The sequence below is a fragment of the Zalophus californianus genome, chromosome 14 (genome assembly GCF_009762305.2).
Source record: "Zalophus californianus isolate mZalCal1 chromosome 14, mZalCal1.pri.v2, whole genome shotgun sequence".
NCBI lineage: Eukaryota > Metazoa > Chordata > Mammalia > Carnivora > Otariidae > Zalophus > Zalophus californianus.
In genome coordinates, this window is record NC_045608.1 from 52,785,852 (window position 1) to 52,801,877 (window position 16,026).

The 16,026-nt window shown below is 35.2% G+C and overlaps 1 protein-coding gene across 4 annotated transcripts in view; it reads right to left on the reverse strand.

The window, feature by feature from the left end:
* The window catches only part of DSC2 (desmocollin 2), a 34,851-nt gene that overhangs the window by 11,042 nt on the left and 7,783 nt on the right, over window positions 1-16,026 (reverse strand). For 2 of the 4 annotated variants that reach the window (XM_027577031.2, XM_027577033.2), the window contains exons 2-11: window positions 15,826-15,910; window positions 14,535-14,734; window positions 13,480-13,590; window positions 12,058-12,213; window positions 8,546-8,690; window positions 7,446-7,612; window positions 3,521-3,655; window positions 3,088-3,273; window positions 1,326-1,582; window positions 822-964 (exon numbers count right to left, since the gene is read on the reverse strand). In XM_027577031.2, coding sequence (XP_027432832.2) covers window positions 822-964; window positions 1,326-1,582; window positions 3,088-3,273; window positions 3,521-3,655; window positions 7,446-7,612; window positions 8,546-8,690; window positions 12,058-12,213; window positions 13,480-13,590; window positions 14,535-14,734; window positions 15,826-15,910 — 1,585 coding nt within the window. Of the gene's footprint in view, window positions 1-821; window positions 965-1,325; window positions 1,583-3,087; window positions 3,274-3,520; window positions 3,656-7,445; window positions 7,613-8,545; window positions 8,691-12,057; window positions 12,214-13,479; window positions 13,600-14,534; window positions 14,735-15,825; window positions 15,911-16,026 lie in introns of all 4 variants that reach the window. The other 2 variants (XM_027577030.2, XM_027577032.2) reach the window with 1 other exon arrangement.

Below are 16,026 nucleotides of genomic sequence, written 5' to 3' on the forward strand. Positions count from 1 at the left end.
CCAAGTTAAATTAATAATAACTACAACCTTACCGATTCAATCAATGGGTAGGAACAATTTCTCATTCATTTAGAGAGAACTGAAATACCTAAAACATCTTCCAAGATTGCTTCTAAACTCTAATGTTGTAAACTATAGTGTAATAACTTATGTTTGCTGTAGTTAGCATATTTAGTTTATGGATGCACAAACGTCAAATGTATGTTATGCACTAAATGGATCTCATACATAACCATTGTGCTCATATTCCTCTCCATTTTGTAGGACTCACAGAACATTTTACATTTCATATGGTTTTATGGATTCAGTGGTTGTCTTTCTAATTTTATAACATACCATTAATCATGACTATGATTATTTTTATATAATGTCCTTAATTAGAATTCTAATCCCCAAGTATACTGAGAGTTTCCTGTAAAAAGATAGAACAGTTTTGTAGGAATGCACTATGGAGTAATCAATATGTTCTTCATGCAATGAATTTTCCTGCCAAAGCGAATACTTTAAAAGAAATGACTAGATAAATTGAAGCTAATTTTACTAAAATAACTTTCTCAATTTTCAGTGTTTGTTTACTTTTAATAAATTATGGTTTCCAGTATTTCTATTACTAAATTATTTTATAATTAAGAAAACTGAGGGTGTTATTAGAAAGCAGCCATGAGTTAATAAATTACAGCAAACCTTTCAATTGCTCTATGTCTTCTGGAGAGAAATACATTTTGAGAATATATGCAGCTGATTTCAAATCGATGTTGGTGGTTTACAAACTGAGGATGTAAGTAGGCGGAAATTGATGGGCTTAAACACAAAGTTCTTACCTTTGTCTGACGCAAGAATTGTGATATTATATATACCATCTCTGATGCTCTCTACCTCTCTATCCAGGTTTCTGAAAATTGTGATTGATCCTTCGTTTTCATCAATTGTGACCCACCCTTTCGGATCAGTTAATTTCTTATACCTGTTAGTAATGATGAATGAAAATACAAACTGTATCATAGGCCAAATTACAATTCTGGCATCAAAACAAGTTATGAATTTTATTTTTTTTAAGATTTTATTTATTTATTTGACAGAGAGAGAGAGAGACAGCAAGAGAGGGAACACAAGCAGGGGGAGTGGGAGAGGGAGAAGCGGGCCTCCCGCTGAGCAAGGAACCCCCCCCACACACCCTCCCCGCCCAATGCGGGGCTCAATCCCAGGACTCTGGGATCATGACCCGAGCCGAAGACAGTCGCTCAACCGACTGAGCCACCCAGGTGCCCCAACAAGTTATGAATTTTAAAAACATGGTAAATTTGGAGTTAACTAAAACAGGATACCTTATGCCACTGCTACTTCTTGTTTCAGGGTCATATGCTTTGTATCCATTGCTCTTTGTTCCCACTGGCACATTTTCTTTAATTTGAACAGTTTGCACTGCAGGGCTACACTCGGGGCCCTCATCCTGATTTTTTACATTTACGGTAACTGTTGCTGTGCTCATGACTGATTGTGAACTAGCCTCTTTAGAATACGGAGCTTCATTAACTACGCCAATCTGTAGGTTCACCTGTTGTCTTTCTTCATAATTCAGTGGCTACAAAACACAAGTGTCGTGAAAATCAGATCAAGACATTTAGGATGTGGCCATGCTAACTGGCATACATAACTAGTGTTGAGAATAGTCAGGAGAATATTAAATATATACCCAGAAACCAGGTGGTGGTTGGAGGAGGGGAATCCACCTGATTCAGTATTTGGGTGGAACCAGAAAAGCAAAACAAAACAAAACAAAGACTGTTTCTCAACTGTCAGTAATATCAAGAGGTCCTGATAATGAATTCAAAAAGCATTTAATGCAGGTGTTTCAAGGTTAACACTTGAGAAATTACTTTAGGACCTCCATACCCTAATCAATGGTTATTTACTACTCCATTCATTTTGGGTCAGCTTATCCTATCCTTCTGAAATGAATAAAATTATCTGTACCTGGTTTGGGGTAGAAAATGTGGGTCAAATTTTATAAAATGCTTCTGAGAGAGGACAGAGAAGAAAATAGAAAGCTCATAGACATTACACTTTCCTTTTTTAGCTCTTCCATCCCAGTTACTTTTTAAAGAACCAGTAGTACCAAATTTAATGGAAGGTTTTTATTTTATCTTGCCTGATATGTAGCTGTAATGAGAATAGGTAAAGCCATTTCCTGCAAGACAGAAATTTTGTCAGGTCTTGGACTTCACGGAGATAAAATTGCTTCTTAGAATACCAAGGATTAGGGCAGGCGTTGGATGAGGCAAGAGATATGATTCAAGAGACATTTCTCTGCTATTTTGAAACATAGAAATTAACCCACAAACTGCACTTAATTTTCATCATTGTAAGAAAAAGGATTTGTCATTTTTGATTCATGCTCTTTGTGAATATGTACAAAAGGGAAACTACATGGACCCAGGATAGAATCATGTTCTAGTTAAAGATGCAGCAGAAATAAAACTATGACTGTGTCCAAAGCAGGTAGCTTTATGGGCTACCAGTTGGCTGCTGAATTGGCAGGGAAGTCTGAGATGTTGCAGAATAGTATTAGAAGGAGGTTTCATAAGTATTTGCATCTTTGAATGGTTGAGGATTCCCATTCTCAACCAAGAAGGAAGCTACGGTTGTAATGTATGCTAGATATAGATGAACAAATCTACAAATGCTGTCCCTATGGGTCTCACCAGGAATAACTCACCATTTGGGAAATTCAGGAAATAAGTGAAGGCTCCCTGATTCAGCTACAGAAAGAATGGGCTAGGAAAGTTTGGCACTGTCCCATAGGCATCAAAGCTGTGCCAGTTTTTTAATTGTTAAGACATGTTGGTTACAAAGTGGATACTATTGAACACACACACACACATACAATATTATTTTAAATACCATGACTTTATAAAAGGTTCTCCAATTTGAATATACTCATCCTGTTACAGTTATGGAGAACACAGCATTTATATTTACCGATGTATCTATTTTATTCTTATATTTACCAGAATTCCCTTCTTTTCATTAAGTTCTAGTATGCTAATTTATGATATTATAAGCTACAAATAACTAATTTACTCTTACCTTAACCACACACAGAACTCCTTCATTGGTTTTGGGGTCTGTTACTATTTTAAAATTCCCATTTTCATTGCCTTTTAAAATGGTATAATTAGCTCTCCAATTCACAGTATTCATTAAATCCTTATCCTCAACAGTAACACGTAAGATTTCTACATCAACTGTATTTTCTTCCACTGATGTCACATACTAAAATAATAAAAACAAAAAAGCCTTAATTAGTAACTGTCACAAATAGAGCACTGTGGGAAATAAACTCAGTTCTTTTCATTTCCAAGGACTATGTTTACATGATTTCAAACCCTAAGTCCAATTTACTGTCATGTGACTGGGGACACTGCATTTGAAATAACGGGACAGGCATGGATGGAGTTATGCATGTTTAGCAATTAACACCGGGACCTACATTTTTCTTTTATTACTATCATGTACTTACAGAAGTACGGGTAAATGTTGGTAAGTTGTCATTTACATCTCCAATATTAATGATGCAAGTTGAAGTTGTCTGCAAACCGAAATATTGACCATCCATGTCTTGTACTTTTATTTTCAACTGGTATTTATCAATTAGCTGAAAAGAAAGAATTTAATTATTGAGTGAAAGCAACATTGTAACTGAAATCTTATTTTACACTCTAATTTTTCTTACATTAAAAATTTAAGAAGTACACTATTAAATTTCATAGCTTTCATGTACTGGCAAAAGACTAATCTCCTCACACTAGTAATTTTCTATTAATTTATGAAAATAGAGTAGTTTCTCAAATTTAAAGTGCTGCTCTATATAGAATATAGAAAAATTGGTTTTAATTTTACTCACCAGAAAGGGAAGGGGTAGCCATAGCACATTTTAAATTGCCTAGCAGTTAATCAAAATCTTTATCTCCTATCCAAAGTACATTCTTAGGCTGAAAAATATATAGCAGTTACTCTTACACCAGTCTTGAATAATAAAGTAAAATAGCCTCCCATAAAAAAGGCAGATTTTTAAATATTTACATTTATAAAAAGATCTGGAACTGTAATTTTTTTTCTCTCTATGGAAAATGTAATCTGGTTCTTAGGGCTTTACATTCATCAGGGACTGTAGAAGGCTCATTGCTAGTTTTAAAAAAAAAATGTGTTTGTCTTCATAAACGTTCCATTTATCCTAAGTACTGAGGCATGAAAGGATTAAAAGCAATTCTAATAATAATGCATTCTGGATGAATTTGAGGAGTCTTGGGTTCTTTTCCTAACTCTAAAAATAACAAATGTAATCTCTCCGGCCGTCGGAAAAGTCTTTTTAGCTAGGTTTTCTCTTCCACAAAACAATGATACTAATACCCTTCCTATATAATTCACCTCTTTTCATAAGACAAAATAATATGTAAAAAACCATCCTGCCCTTCTACCAAGAAGGTTTGCCCTTCTCTCAACTCCATCACTTCTTAAACTTTGTTACCTAAAATAAAACTAAAATTTCTCTATCTCTATGCTTTTTACACACATGATTTTCCTCATGTACTCTTCTTTCATAATCAGTCACATAGGCAGAGTTGAAAAATACTGGCCTCATTTAAAAACTCATGTTAGTGTGCTTTCAAGGAGAGAATACATATTTTGTTTGTAGTGAATTAAGATTTATTTAAAATAATCAACTGGCTAATAAGACAAAGAAAGAGATGACGTTTGGGACCTAAATATTAACTTGTGATATCTTCAGGTAGAAGAAAAAGTGTGATGTTTAAAGAGCTTAAGGGGTTAAGGCGCCTGGGTGGCTCAGTCGTTAAGCGTCTGCCTTCGGCTCAGGTCATGATCCCAGGGTCCTGGGATCGAGCCCCGCATCGGGCTCCCTGCTCAGCGGGAAGCCTGCTTCTCCCTCTCCCACTCCCCCTGCTTGTGTTCCTGCTCTCACTGTCTCTCTCTGTCAAATAAATAAATAAAATCTTAAAAAAAAAAAAAGAGCTTAAGGGGTTGAAAGGAACAGATGAAAGCTGGAATCCTGGCATCAGTAAGTGTCTCCAGAGCACTTTTGGGTAACACTCCAAGACGCCTTCATTAGTCCAATGTTTTCAACTGACTTAGTAGAAGGAGCTATTCAAGACTTGATAAAAGAAGATTTGGTCTATAATCTGCTTTTCCCAAGCACATAAATCCCATGAAAAATCTGTATAATTTCTGGAGCTATAACAGCAATTCATTCATTCATTTATTCTGTAAATGATCCTGTACTCTTCACTGGCACATATAGTAAAAACAAATGAATTTATAAATAAAATAAATACAACTGTAATAAAATAAAATATAATTTCACTTAGGAATGTCCTTGTAGATGCAGTAAAAAATGATTAATTTTATCAAATTGTATTAAATGCCAACCCATAGTCTAGTGAAGAAATGGGAGGTATGCATAAAGCAGTTCTGCTACATAACATACGATGTTCTTCTCAAGGGAAGTACGTGTGTGATTATTTAAGAACTAAACCAGTTATTGTTTTGGGGGTTTTACTGCACAAAATACCATTTTTACATGAAAGACATCTATCGTTATTCAGACTAGTGTATTTGGAAGCCATTATATCTTAATAAAGTGAATCTGTCACTTCAAGGAAAACAACTATTTGTTTTCAATGATAAATTGGAGTTTCAAACAAATTGAGACTTCTGAAAAACTTTTATCAACCACTGTGATATCAAGGGAGGTGAAAAGGTGTATTTTTTTTCTATATTGCTTAATGAAATGCGTCAATCTATGGAAGATCTACATAATTCAGTGAAACACTATTTTCCAAATGGTCAACACATGATGTTACAAAATTATACATGGATAAATTGTCCAGAGTACAAGACAGACCAATGGATTTAATATAACAAACTATGAAAGCTCCTTGATAAGGCTTTAGAGTGCACATTGCAAAAAACACATTTATGAAACTAACATTTATGAAACAAAACTTGTCAAGTTTTGGTGTAGTATCAAAAGAGTAGCCACAATGACCTAAAATTACTATTAAAATACTCCTCTCTTTTCTAACTTCATCTCATGTTGCATTTTCTTTATATACTTTAGCTAAAGCTACATATTATAACAAACTGAATGCAGAAGGAGATATGAGAACCCACCAGTCTTATATTAAGCCAGGTATTAAAGAGACTTGGAAAAATACATTATAGTGTCATTCTTCTCAGTAAATTATTTACTGTTTTAGAAAGTGTAATTGTTTTTTATAAAAATGTTATTTATAGTAACATGTAATATATTTATGATTTTTAAATGGATGAATAAATAAATATTTTAAACTTTTGTCAGCTTTAAATACTAATGGAATAAATACCAATAAACAGAGCCCATATAAACAAAAGATCTGTGGAATCTTCAATAATATTTAAGAGTATAAAAGGTCCTGAGACCAGAAAATTTGAGGACCACTACTCTAATCCATGAGGAAGATGAAATGAATCTGGTATGAAGTTTTAGGAATCAAAGAAATACCTGACAAACATGTATTACTATACCTTAAGATTAAGGATTATAAACATAGTAAGTAGGCCAGATAAACACTCTAAGAATTCAGATGAGTAAATGCTTGGTGGAAGAGGTAATAGTTGAATAACCAAGTGAATGACTCACTAACCTAGGATAGCTGCAGTGGAAATGGACAGAATATAAATACAAGGTAATTTTGGAGGTAACAGCACCATGTTTGGGAAAGTGATCTGAACAAGGGAGCAAGAGGAGACATCAAATACAATTCTGAGAACATGAACTCAGGGTGACAAGAGAAAAATTATCAACAGGAAAAGAATGTATTAATGTCATTTTACCTAGAAAACACGGCAAGGAGAGCATGTTTAGAAGGAAATAAGAGTTCGATTTTACGTGTATTGCATCTTAGGTACCTGTGAAACATCCAAATCAGGATTTCAAGCAGTCGATTGAAAATGGTAAACTGGAGATCAAAGAGAAATAAATTTCCTCTTAAATTATGTAAGGGGAAGAATGTAGATGAGATTGTTGGGGAAGGGATGATACAGGCAAAAAAAAAGCATTGTTATCTGTGAATAACAATTGTCTGCACATTTCCAAAAGTTTCACTTTTCATATTTGACATTTCCTGTTTTTACTATTATACTAAAAAATGTTAATATTAGGTGACTTGACTTTGTAAAACATACATTTCAAGAGAGAACAGATTAGCAGTTCAAAATTAGCACACTGCAGGGTTAATGACTTCCATCAGCAAACTTAATAACTTTTCTAAAATTAGATTCACAACATGCTTTTCACAAACACATCTACAGGTGCTATATGAGATATATACAGAGATGATTCAATGGCGATGTGATAATCAGGTTTTGTCTGCTGATATTTATGTTACCTCTCGGTCTAGCTGAGATGATGATGTGGTGATCACGCCTGTAGCTGGATGCATGGAAAACAGCGTGGGGTATGCTGGCAACTGCTCGATGATGGAGTACTTGAGACGCGTGTGCATCGTGTCAGGTTCATCTTTGTCAGTTGCACATACCTGTCCCACGGTAGAACCTACATATTGAAAAATCCTCTTTAATTTCCAAAACTTTTACATTTTCAACATCCCCTTTATTTCATTCCTTTCCATCTACCTCAGAAAGCTTTTGGACCACTTAATTATATGGCTGAGTAGTATTTATACATTTGCAGACTTTTATATGAAGTATCATTTTTAAATATATCCCAGCATTCTAACATTTGGGAATGTGGTGACCATGTCCGTATTTACTGTATAATTTTATAAATGTTGATAATATCCATCCACTGCCCTTGTATTTCTAGACTAAAGAATTCTAACTACTCTTTAACTTCTATTTCTAAGTCTGCCCTTACATTGATCAAATGGTCAAAAATGTGTCCAAAACTCTTGGTTTACTTAGATCTTTCTGGAAGACTCAAAAATTGCATTCTGACTTCCAGCTGATAAGGTCCATTGACATAAGATTGAGAAAACCTTTGTATTACTCTCAATGACCTTTATGATAATGCTCAGAGTACTGCCAATCGTTTAATCAGTATGGGATATCAGTAGATCTCTTCAAGGCTAAGACTTTAATTGCTCAAAGACTTATTCTTTTTAAAGTGTGTTCTCTTAGAAGTATTTATTTTATCTCACACAGTAAGTAATTGAGTAATTTCTCTAGTTTTCAGGCACTAGACTTAGCCTTCCAAGTGTACGATGCATCATTTAATCTTCACAACAATTTTGCATATCATAACCCATTCTACAGATAAGGAAACTAAGGTTTGTCAAGACTAGAAGTCTGCCCAAGGTCAGAGCACACAGCTAGTGAAAAGCAGAGCAAAATTCCCACCCACAGCAACCCTGATTGGCAAGTCCCTCGTTCTTGCCAGCGGAATATGCTGCCTCCCAATGGTCAGAGTGAAATTCAATTTATGAATTAAAATGTTAAGTTGCCATACATTGTTAAGATAGGTACGCACCAACTCTGCAGTTTTCGGAAACGGTAAAAACGTAAGTTGTTTCTGTAAAAATTGGGTAGTTATCATTTTCATCCTCAATTCTGATTACCAGGGGCAGTGGAAGTTCTGGAGTATATCCATCCGGAGTTGTGGCGAAGGCAATTAGCTGTGAAGAGTCAAATAAGGAGAAAAGCAAAATTGAAATATGGTTCCAACTTCCTTTGGCTTCAATTTGGAGACTGTTCAGCACTGCGGCGTGAATTTCACCACTTGTTATTGTTTGGGGATGTCGACTTAACCTTAATGTCACAGGAGGTGGTTAATGCCATGGTGTACTACAGCATCTTATGTTTATCTAATATAATAACATAGATAATCCTGGTTTCTTTACTAGTGCTGTACTACTAGGGATGAGTGTTAACAACTTTTATTATTATTTTCCCAGAACAGTCTTGAAGATTATTTTGTGGGGTTTTTTGGTTTTGTTTTGTTTTATTAAGTCTATCATTTTAATCCCGGTTGTTAACATAGTGTTGTATTAGTTTCAGGTGTACTATAGTGATTCAACATTTCCATAAATAGCCGGTGCTCATCACAAGTGCCCTCCTTAATCCCCATCCCCTATTTCCCCCATCACCCTACCCACCTCCCCTCTGGTAACATGTTTGTTCTCTATAGTTAAGAGTCCGTTTCTTGGTTTGCCTCTCTCTCTTTTATTTTTCCTTTTGCATGTTGGTTTTGTTTCTTAAATTCCACATTTGAGTGAAATTCTATGGTATCTATCTCTCTCTAACTTATGTCACTTAGCATGATACTCTCTAGCTCCGTCCACGTCATTGCAATGGCAAGATTTCATTCTTTTTTATGGCTGAGTAATATTCCATTGCATTTATATACCACTCTTCATAGCCACTCATCTATCAATGGACACTTGTGTTGCTTCCATAATTTGGCTATTGTAAATAATGCTGCTATAAACATAGGGGTGCTTGTATCCTTTTGAATTAGTGCTTTTGTATTTTTTGGGTAAATGCCAAACAGTGTGATTACTGGATTGTGGGATAGTTCTATTTTTAACTTTTTGAGGAATGTCCATATTGTTTTCCACAGTGGCTGCACCAGTTTGCATTCCCATCAACAATGCAAGAGGGTTCAGGGCGCCTGGGTGATTTGGTCGGTAAAGCATCTGACTTCAGCTCAGGTCATGATCTCGGGGTCGTGAGATGTGATCACATCGAGCACCACCTGTGTCAGGCTCCCTGCTCAGCGGGTAATCCGCTTCTCCCTCTGCCCCTCCTCCCCACTCATGTTCTCTCTCTCTCTCTCTAATAAATATATAAAATAAAATCTTTCATAAAAATAAAGAAATAATGCAAGAGGGTTCCTTTTTCTCCACATCCTTGCCAATCCTTGTTGTTTCTTGTGTTTTGAATCTCGCCATTCTGACAGCTGTAAGGTGATATCTCATTGTGGTTTTGATTTGCATTTCCCTGATGATAAGCAATGTTGAGCATCTTTTCATGTGTCTGTTGGCCATCTGAATGTCTTCTCTGGAGACATGTCTGTTCATGTCTTTTGCCCATTTTTAAGTGGATTATTTGTTTTTTGGGTGTTGAGTTTTGTAAGTTCTTTATATATTTTGGATACCCTTTACTGGATATGTCGTTTGCAAATATCTTCTCCCATTCAGTAGGTTGCCTTTTAGTTTTATTGTTTTCTTCACTGTGTAGAAGCTATTTATTTTGATGTAGTCCCAACAGTTTATTTTTGCTTTTATTGCCCTTGCCTCAGGAGACATATCTAGAAAAAAAGTTGCTATGGCTGATACCAGAGAAATTATTGCCTGTTCATTCTTCTAGGCTTTTTATGGTTTCAGGTCTCACATTTAAGCCATCTTGAGTTTATTTTTGTGTATGGTATACGAAAGTGTTCCAGTTTCATTCTTTTCATTCTTTTGCATGTAGCTGACCAGTTTTCCCAACACCATTTGTTGAACAGACTGTCTTTTTCCCATTGTATATTCATTCCTCCTTTGGTGAAGATTAATCAACCATATAATTGTGGGTTTATTTCTGGGTTTTCTATCCTATTCCATTAATATAGATCTCTATTTTTATGCCAGTACCACACTGTTTTGATTAGTACAGCTTTGTTTATCTTTTTTTAAAAAAAATTATTTATTTATTTGAGAGAGAGAGGGAGAGGGACCACAAGCAGGGGGAGGGGCAGAGGGAGAAGCAGGCTCCCCGCTGAACAGAGCTGGATATGAGGCTCAATCCCAGGCCCCTGAGATCAAGACCTGAGCCGAAGGCAGATGCTTAACCGACTGAGCCACCCAGGTGCTCTTTGTTTATTTATCTTTAAAGATTTTATTTTTGTTAAGTAATCTTTACACCCAACATTGGCTCAAACTTACAACCCTGAGATCAAGAGTCACATTTTTCACCAAATGAGCCAGCCAGGCGCCCTGATTAGTAGAGCTTTGTAATGTAACTTCAAGTCTGGAATTTTTGTTTTTCCTTTTCAAGACTGCTTTGGCTATTTAGGGTCTTTTGTGGTTCTATACATATTTTAGGATTGTTTGTTCTAGTTCTGTGAAAAACGCTATTGGTATTTTGATTGGGACTGCATTAAATCCATAGACTGTTTTGCACAGTATGGGCATTTTAACAATATTTGTTCTTCCAACCCATGAGCCTGGAATATCTTTCCATTTCTCTATTATTTTGTTTTGTTTGAAAGTTTCCAGTGCATGGATTTTAAATACCACTCTCTGGATCTTCAATAACTTTGGATTCTTATGACTCCAAATTCCCCAGGTGCAGTTAACTAGAATATTATCCTATATTCTACTAATTAGAATTTCATGCATATTGGTAGTTATATTTAGATAATTCTCTTCATGAGAATTTTTTACTTTAAAAAAGGAAAGTTAGAAATAGAACAAATGCATGGCTATAAATTGTATGTGGAATGCAATTTATTTCTTTTAATTTTATAATATGAATTTCAACTCCAATTTTTCTCATAACAGCTCTCAGAGAAAGCAGAACATCACAGGTACTTAGAAGGCCATCTTGTAGCAATTCCAAACTTAAATATTTAAATCTAGGGATGCCTGGGTGGCTCAGTCGGTTAGTAACTTTTGCTTTCAGCTCAAGTCATGATCTCAGGGTTGTGACATCGAGCCCTGTGTCTGGGCTCCCTGCTCAGCACAGAGTCTGCTTGAGATTCCTTCCCTCTCCTTCTCCCTCCCCCTCTGTCCCTCTCCCCACTCAGGCATGCTCTCTCTATATATAAAATAAATAAATAAAATCTTTTTTAAAAAGTGAAACTATCATACCAACACCAATCTAAGAATCTAATGCTCTTTATTCTATAAAGCTCTTTTTGCTTCAAGTCTGTGCTATCAGATGTAGCCAGAGCAGAGACAACAAGCTCAGAGAACAGAAAAAGGTAAGCAAATTGAGAATGGGAGATGAAACAGCCAAGCTTAATAATTACTAATACAATATGGAAACTTTAGACTTTACCTCAAAAGATTCATACTCCTCACGATCCACAGGACGAGTGCAATACAGGTTTCCAGTATCTCTCTCTACATAAAATAAATTTGTAGGTTCTCGGTCCACCCCAGGTCCTCTTATGGAATAGAATATAGTGTAGTTTTGTGCAGTGTCAGATTGAATCTAGAAGGTAGATATTATATACATAAGAGACAAATTTTTATTTCAGCAAAACTTTCACCTATATATGTTTATGCAATCATGTTGCCATTTTTGTTGCAATAAGTAATTGCCCCCTTTAATTTGTTATCATGTATGAATAAAAAACAGCAACAGAATAAGGAAGGCTAATAATTGAGAAATTTCAAGAGCAAGGCATGAGGAAAATAATGTAGTAGTGTCTTAGTTTTCCCGAATAACTGAGAAATACACTAAATGGTACCTATATGAACCAAACATTTAAGACTTTAACTGTCTGAGAAAACAAAGTATTCAGAGTATGAAAAATTACTCTTTCGTTAATTTTTTAAACTTGAAGTTTTATTATACATAACATTTGAGACGCTAGGTTTAAAGTTACTGTACACAGGGAAAAACCATGGGAAATGCTTTCCTTAATTAGTTTCTATTATTTGTCAGCATCTTTTTATTATAGAAGCTGAGGTGAAAGGATGGGTGGAAATGGGGGAGAATAGAAATGACATAACATCTTGGCAAGTGTGATATTCTGGTACTTGATTCAAAAAGCAAATTTTTTCCCAAGTTGTTTTGATCCTCTTCGTAAGATCTTGACTGTATGTCGGGATGACTAACAATGATTTTCAAACGATTTCTTTCTCAACTTTGAGATGCTCTTTTCTCAACTGTATGAAATTTGTTGGTGGGATATAAAGGAGAGTTTCTCTCAAATTTCAAGAACTGAGAGAAAAGAAACCCAAGTCAAGGACTCAATGGTCATGGCAATGGGTAGTAGAAGAAGGCAAGATTCACTGGGGTTGCTACTGAAAGAAAGAGAGAGAAAATGTGGATCCAGTATGATTTAAGTAGTGGCCTTGGGGATTAACAGTGGAAAGGATGTATGTGTCTTTTGCCCTTCATGGCATTTGTCCTGGTGTCAGCAATTTCATCTATTATGAAAGATGTTTGGGGTTTCTAGACTATGCGCCCAGGCGACATGCTGCTAATATGAAAATTCATTAAGGAACCATGTGTTTGAGAGTGCTAGATGTGTTTTACAATTTCATAAATGGACTTTTCAGGACTAAAACTGCAAAAAAGTGTATGCTGGTATAAAGATATATATTTTTACCCATTTACTGAAACATATAATACACATACTCATGTAGTCATACAGAACTGTTTTTAAAAATAACTTTATATTCATCGCCCAAATTAAGAAAAAAAAATGGAAACCACAGACTTTCACAGTGAAAGGAAAGTAAATTGTACCTGTTGAAGAAAAAGTGGGAAAGGACCCAAGGAATTCTCTTGCATCGAACAAGGAATAGGAGCCCATCTTCTCTTGGCACGTCTTAGAACTTTTTCTTTAGAATGCCTCTTCTTTAATACCTCAATTTAGAACACAGGAAAAAAATAATAAATTCCATGGTTACTTTATTCGCAAATATTGGAACTCTGACACATCTCTCATGAGGATTAACTGGGAAGGTGTAAGACCGCGGTGGTGCTTAAAAACCAAACTAAAAAGATAACAAAGAAATAGCGGTCCTCTCTGTTAACACATCAGTACGCTCAAGAAAATAACTTGGTATGAACATGGAAGAAGGAGAGATGAAATTGGAAGCCTAGAAGCAAAATTAAAAAAACAAAAACAAAAACAAAACCAACAACGTTACTGTTGCCATACTGCCATGCAAAACCATGGGAGGAGAGAGATGCAAGGAAAAGAAATAAAGTGAATGACCTTCTAAATCTAGCATATGCACCTTCCACTCACCAGCAACTAGGAAGAGCCAGGGACCAACAGAGAGATCTGTGTCAGAACGGGGAGAGAAAAATGGTGATAACTCTCAAGCTGCTGCACTGAATTATGGCCGATGGTTAAATAGAAATCACCTGGATCTTTGGTGTCAGAGTCCAATAAGCATGCCTGAGGTCTGAATCTCAACCTAAAATAGTCATCTACTTTTTAAGACTACAAATTATGCTGTCTAAGATACATATAGACAGAGTTTCAAAATTTGTTTTGGAAATCTATTCTACAGGAAAAGATCAAGAAATGCTTCTTTGTGTCTAATCTCAAATTCTCAGGCTGTAGCCTCCCAATTTCTCTGTTTGTGTCCCAAATGAAAAGCAATGACAACCTAGAATAACTGATGTGGCAAAACCTTTTTCCACCATTTGAACACTGTTAAGTTGCATGATGGTTTCCATTCTTCACCAAGCTGAACTATCCCACGTCATCTCTGATTCCACATCTTCCCTGGTAATGTTACACCTGCAGAATACAATTCATTATGCTTCATTTTTATAGTTTGGTGTACCTTTGTTTGATGCTGTAAAAGAACAAGTAGTTTCTTTTCTTCTTGGTTCTCAGTGTTGTAAAGTAATATGGTAAAACTTCTCTCCTCTGAGGACAAAAGAATAGCATTTGTTGTATAGAGAGAACCGTCTTCTAAAATCTGGAAATCAGGGTCACTTGAATAAATTAGATTTGCAGACTGAAAGCACTCCTTCAGGTTAACTGTAGAAAATATACACAGGCAATCATTTGTAAGGTAAAACAAAACAATATATAGTGCTAACAGTAATCTATGCATTTGGGGGTGGGGAGCCAAAAACTTAAAATTACACTGACACTTGTAAATGTTGCATTTTTAGAAGTACATGTGAAACTATATGGTTAATTAAATTGTGCATAAACACATATGTCACTTCAAATACCTCCTTTATGTCCTTTTAAAAAAGAGACATTTGTCCTAAAATAAAGGCGTGTGAGTTCCAGTGTTTTAGTATGTAAACCAATACCAAAAGAAGTTTTTCGTTATTAACTGAAATTAGCCATAGAGTAACACATGAGAGAACTTAAACAGAATCTAGAAAATTAATCAGCAGTTATTAAATAAAAATATTTCTTAACTCTTTGCATCTATTGTTAGAGTCATTATATTCTGTGTTCTCACTGGTCTGCTCTTTCCTTGTAAGCTTGAGTTATGTGAAAAAAATTAATTGATAAGGGGCACCTGAGTGGCTCAGTCAGTTTAGCGTGGGACTCTGGATTTCAGCTCAAGTCATGATCTCAGGATTGTGGGATCGAGCCCTGCGTCAGGCTCCACGCTGAGCAGAGCCTGTCTAAGATTCTCTCTCTCCCTTTCCCTCTGCCCCGCCCCCACTGCTCTTTCTCCCCCTCTCTCAAAAAAAAAAATAAATAAATAATTGATGAAAAGCAATTTCTGGAAATATGTATCAGTAAAATACCAAAATGTTTTATTATTAAAATCCAAAAACAATACCTTTAAACTCAAGAAATAGATTCAATACTATTTCTCAATTTCATAGAAGTATGTTATAACATATGCCATTACCCCCATGTAATATAAATATTAATAATTATTTGTTACTCAAACTAAGCCTTTTTATCCACTTCATATAGTCGTGGTTTTCAATAAAGGACAATATTTCTTTTATTGGAATGATATTATGTGCATTACAAATGATAATGTAATATATTAGTTTTAACTATTGATTCCAATACAGCTATCCTTCTAAAAAATGACACTAATTTTACAAGATCATACCCAGTAAGATCTATTACACATTTTAGCAGTTTCTTACCTCTACCAACAAATTTCTCAGCGTCTAGTTGGGAGGGAACTTGTAGTACGACTTTTTTGCAGGCATCACAGGTAAATGTTAAGATCTAAAACATCAAATCAGTGTTACACATTAAAAAAAGATCCTTTTAATCTGTACATAGTTCATATAAATTAGAAATTGGTATAATTATAAATTAGTTTATACAAGTAGCAAAGTAAA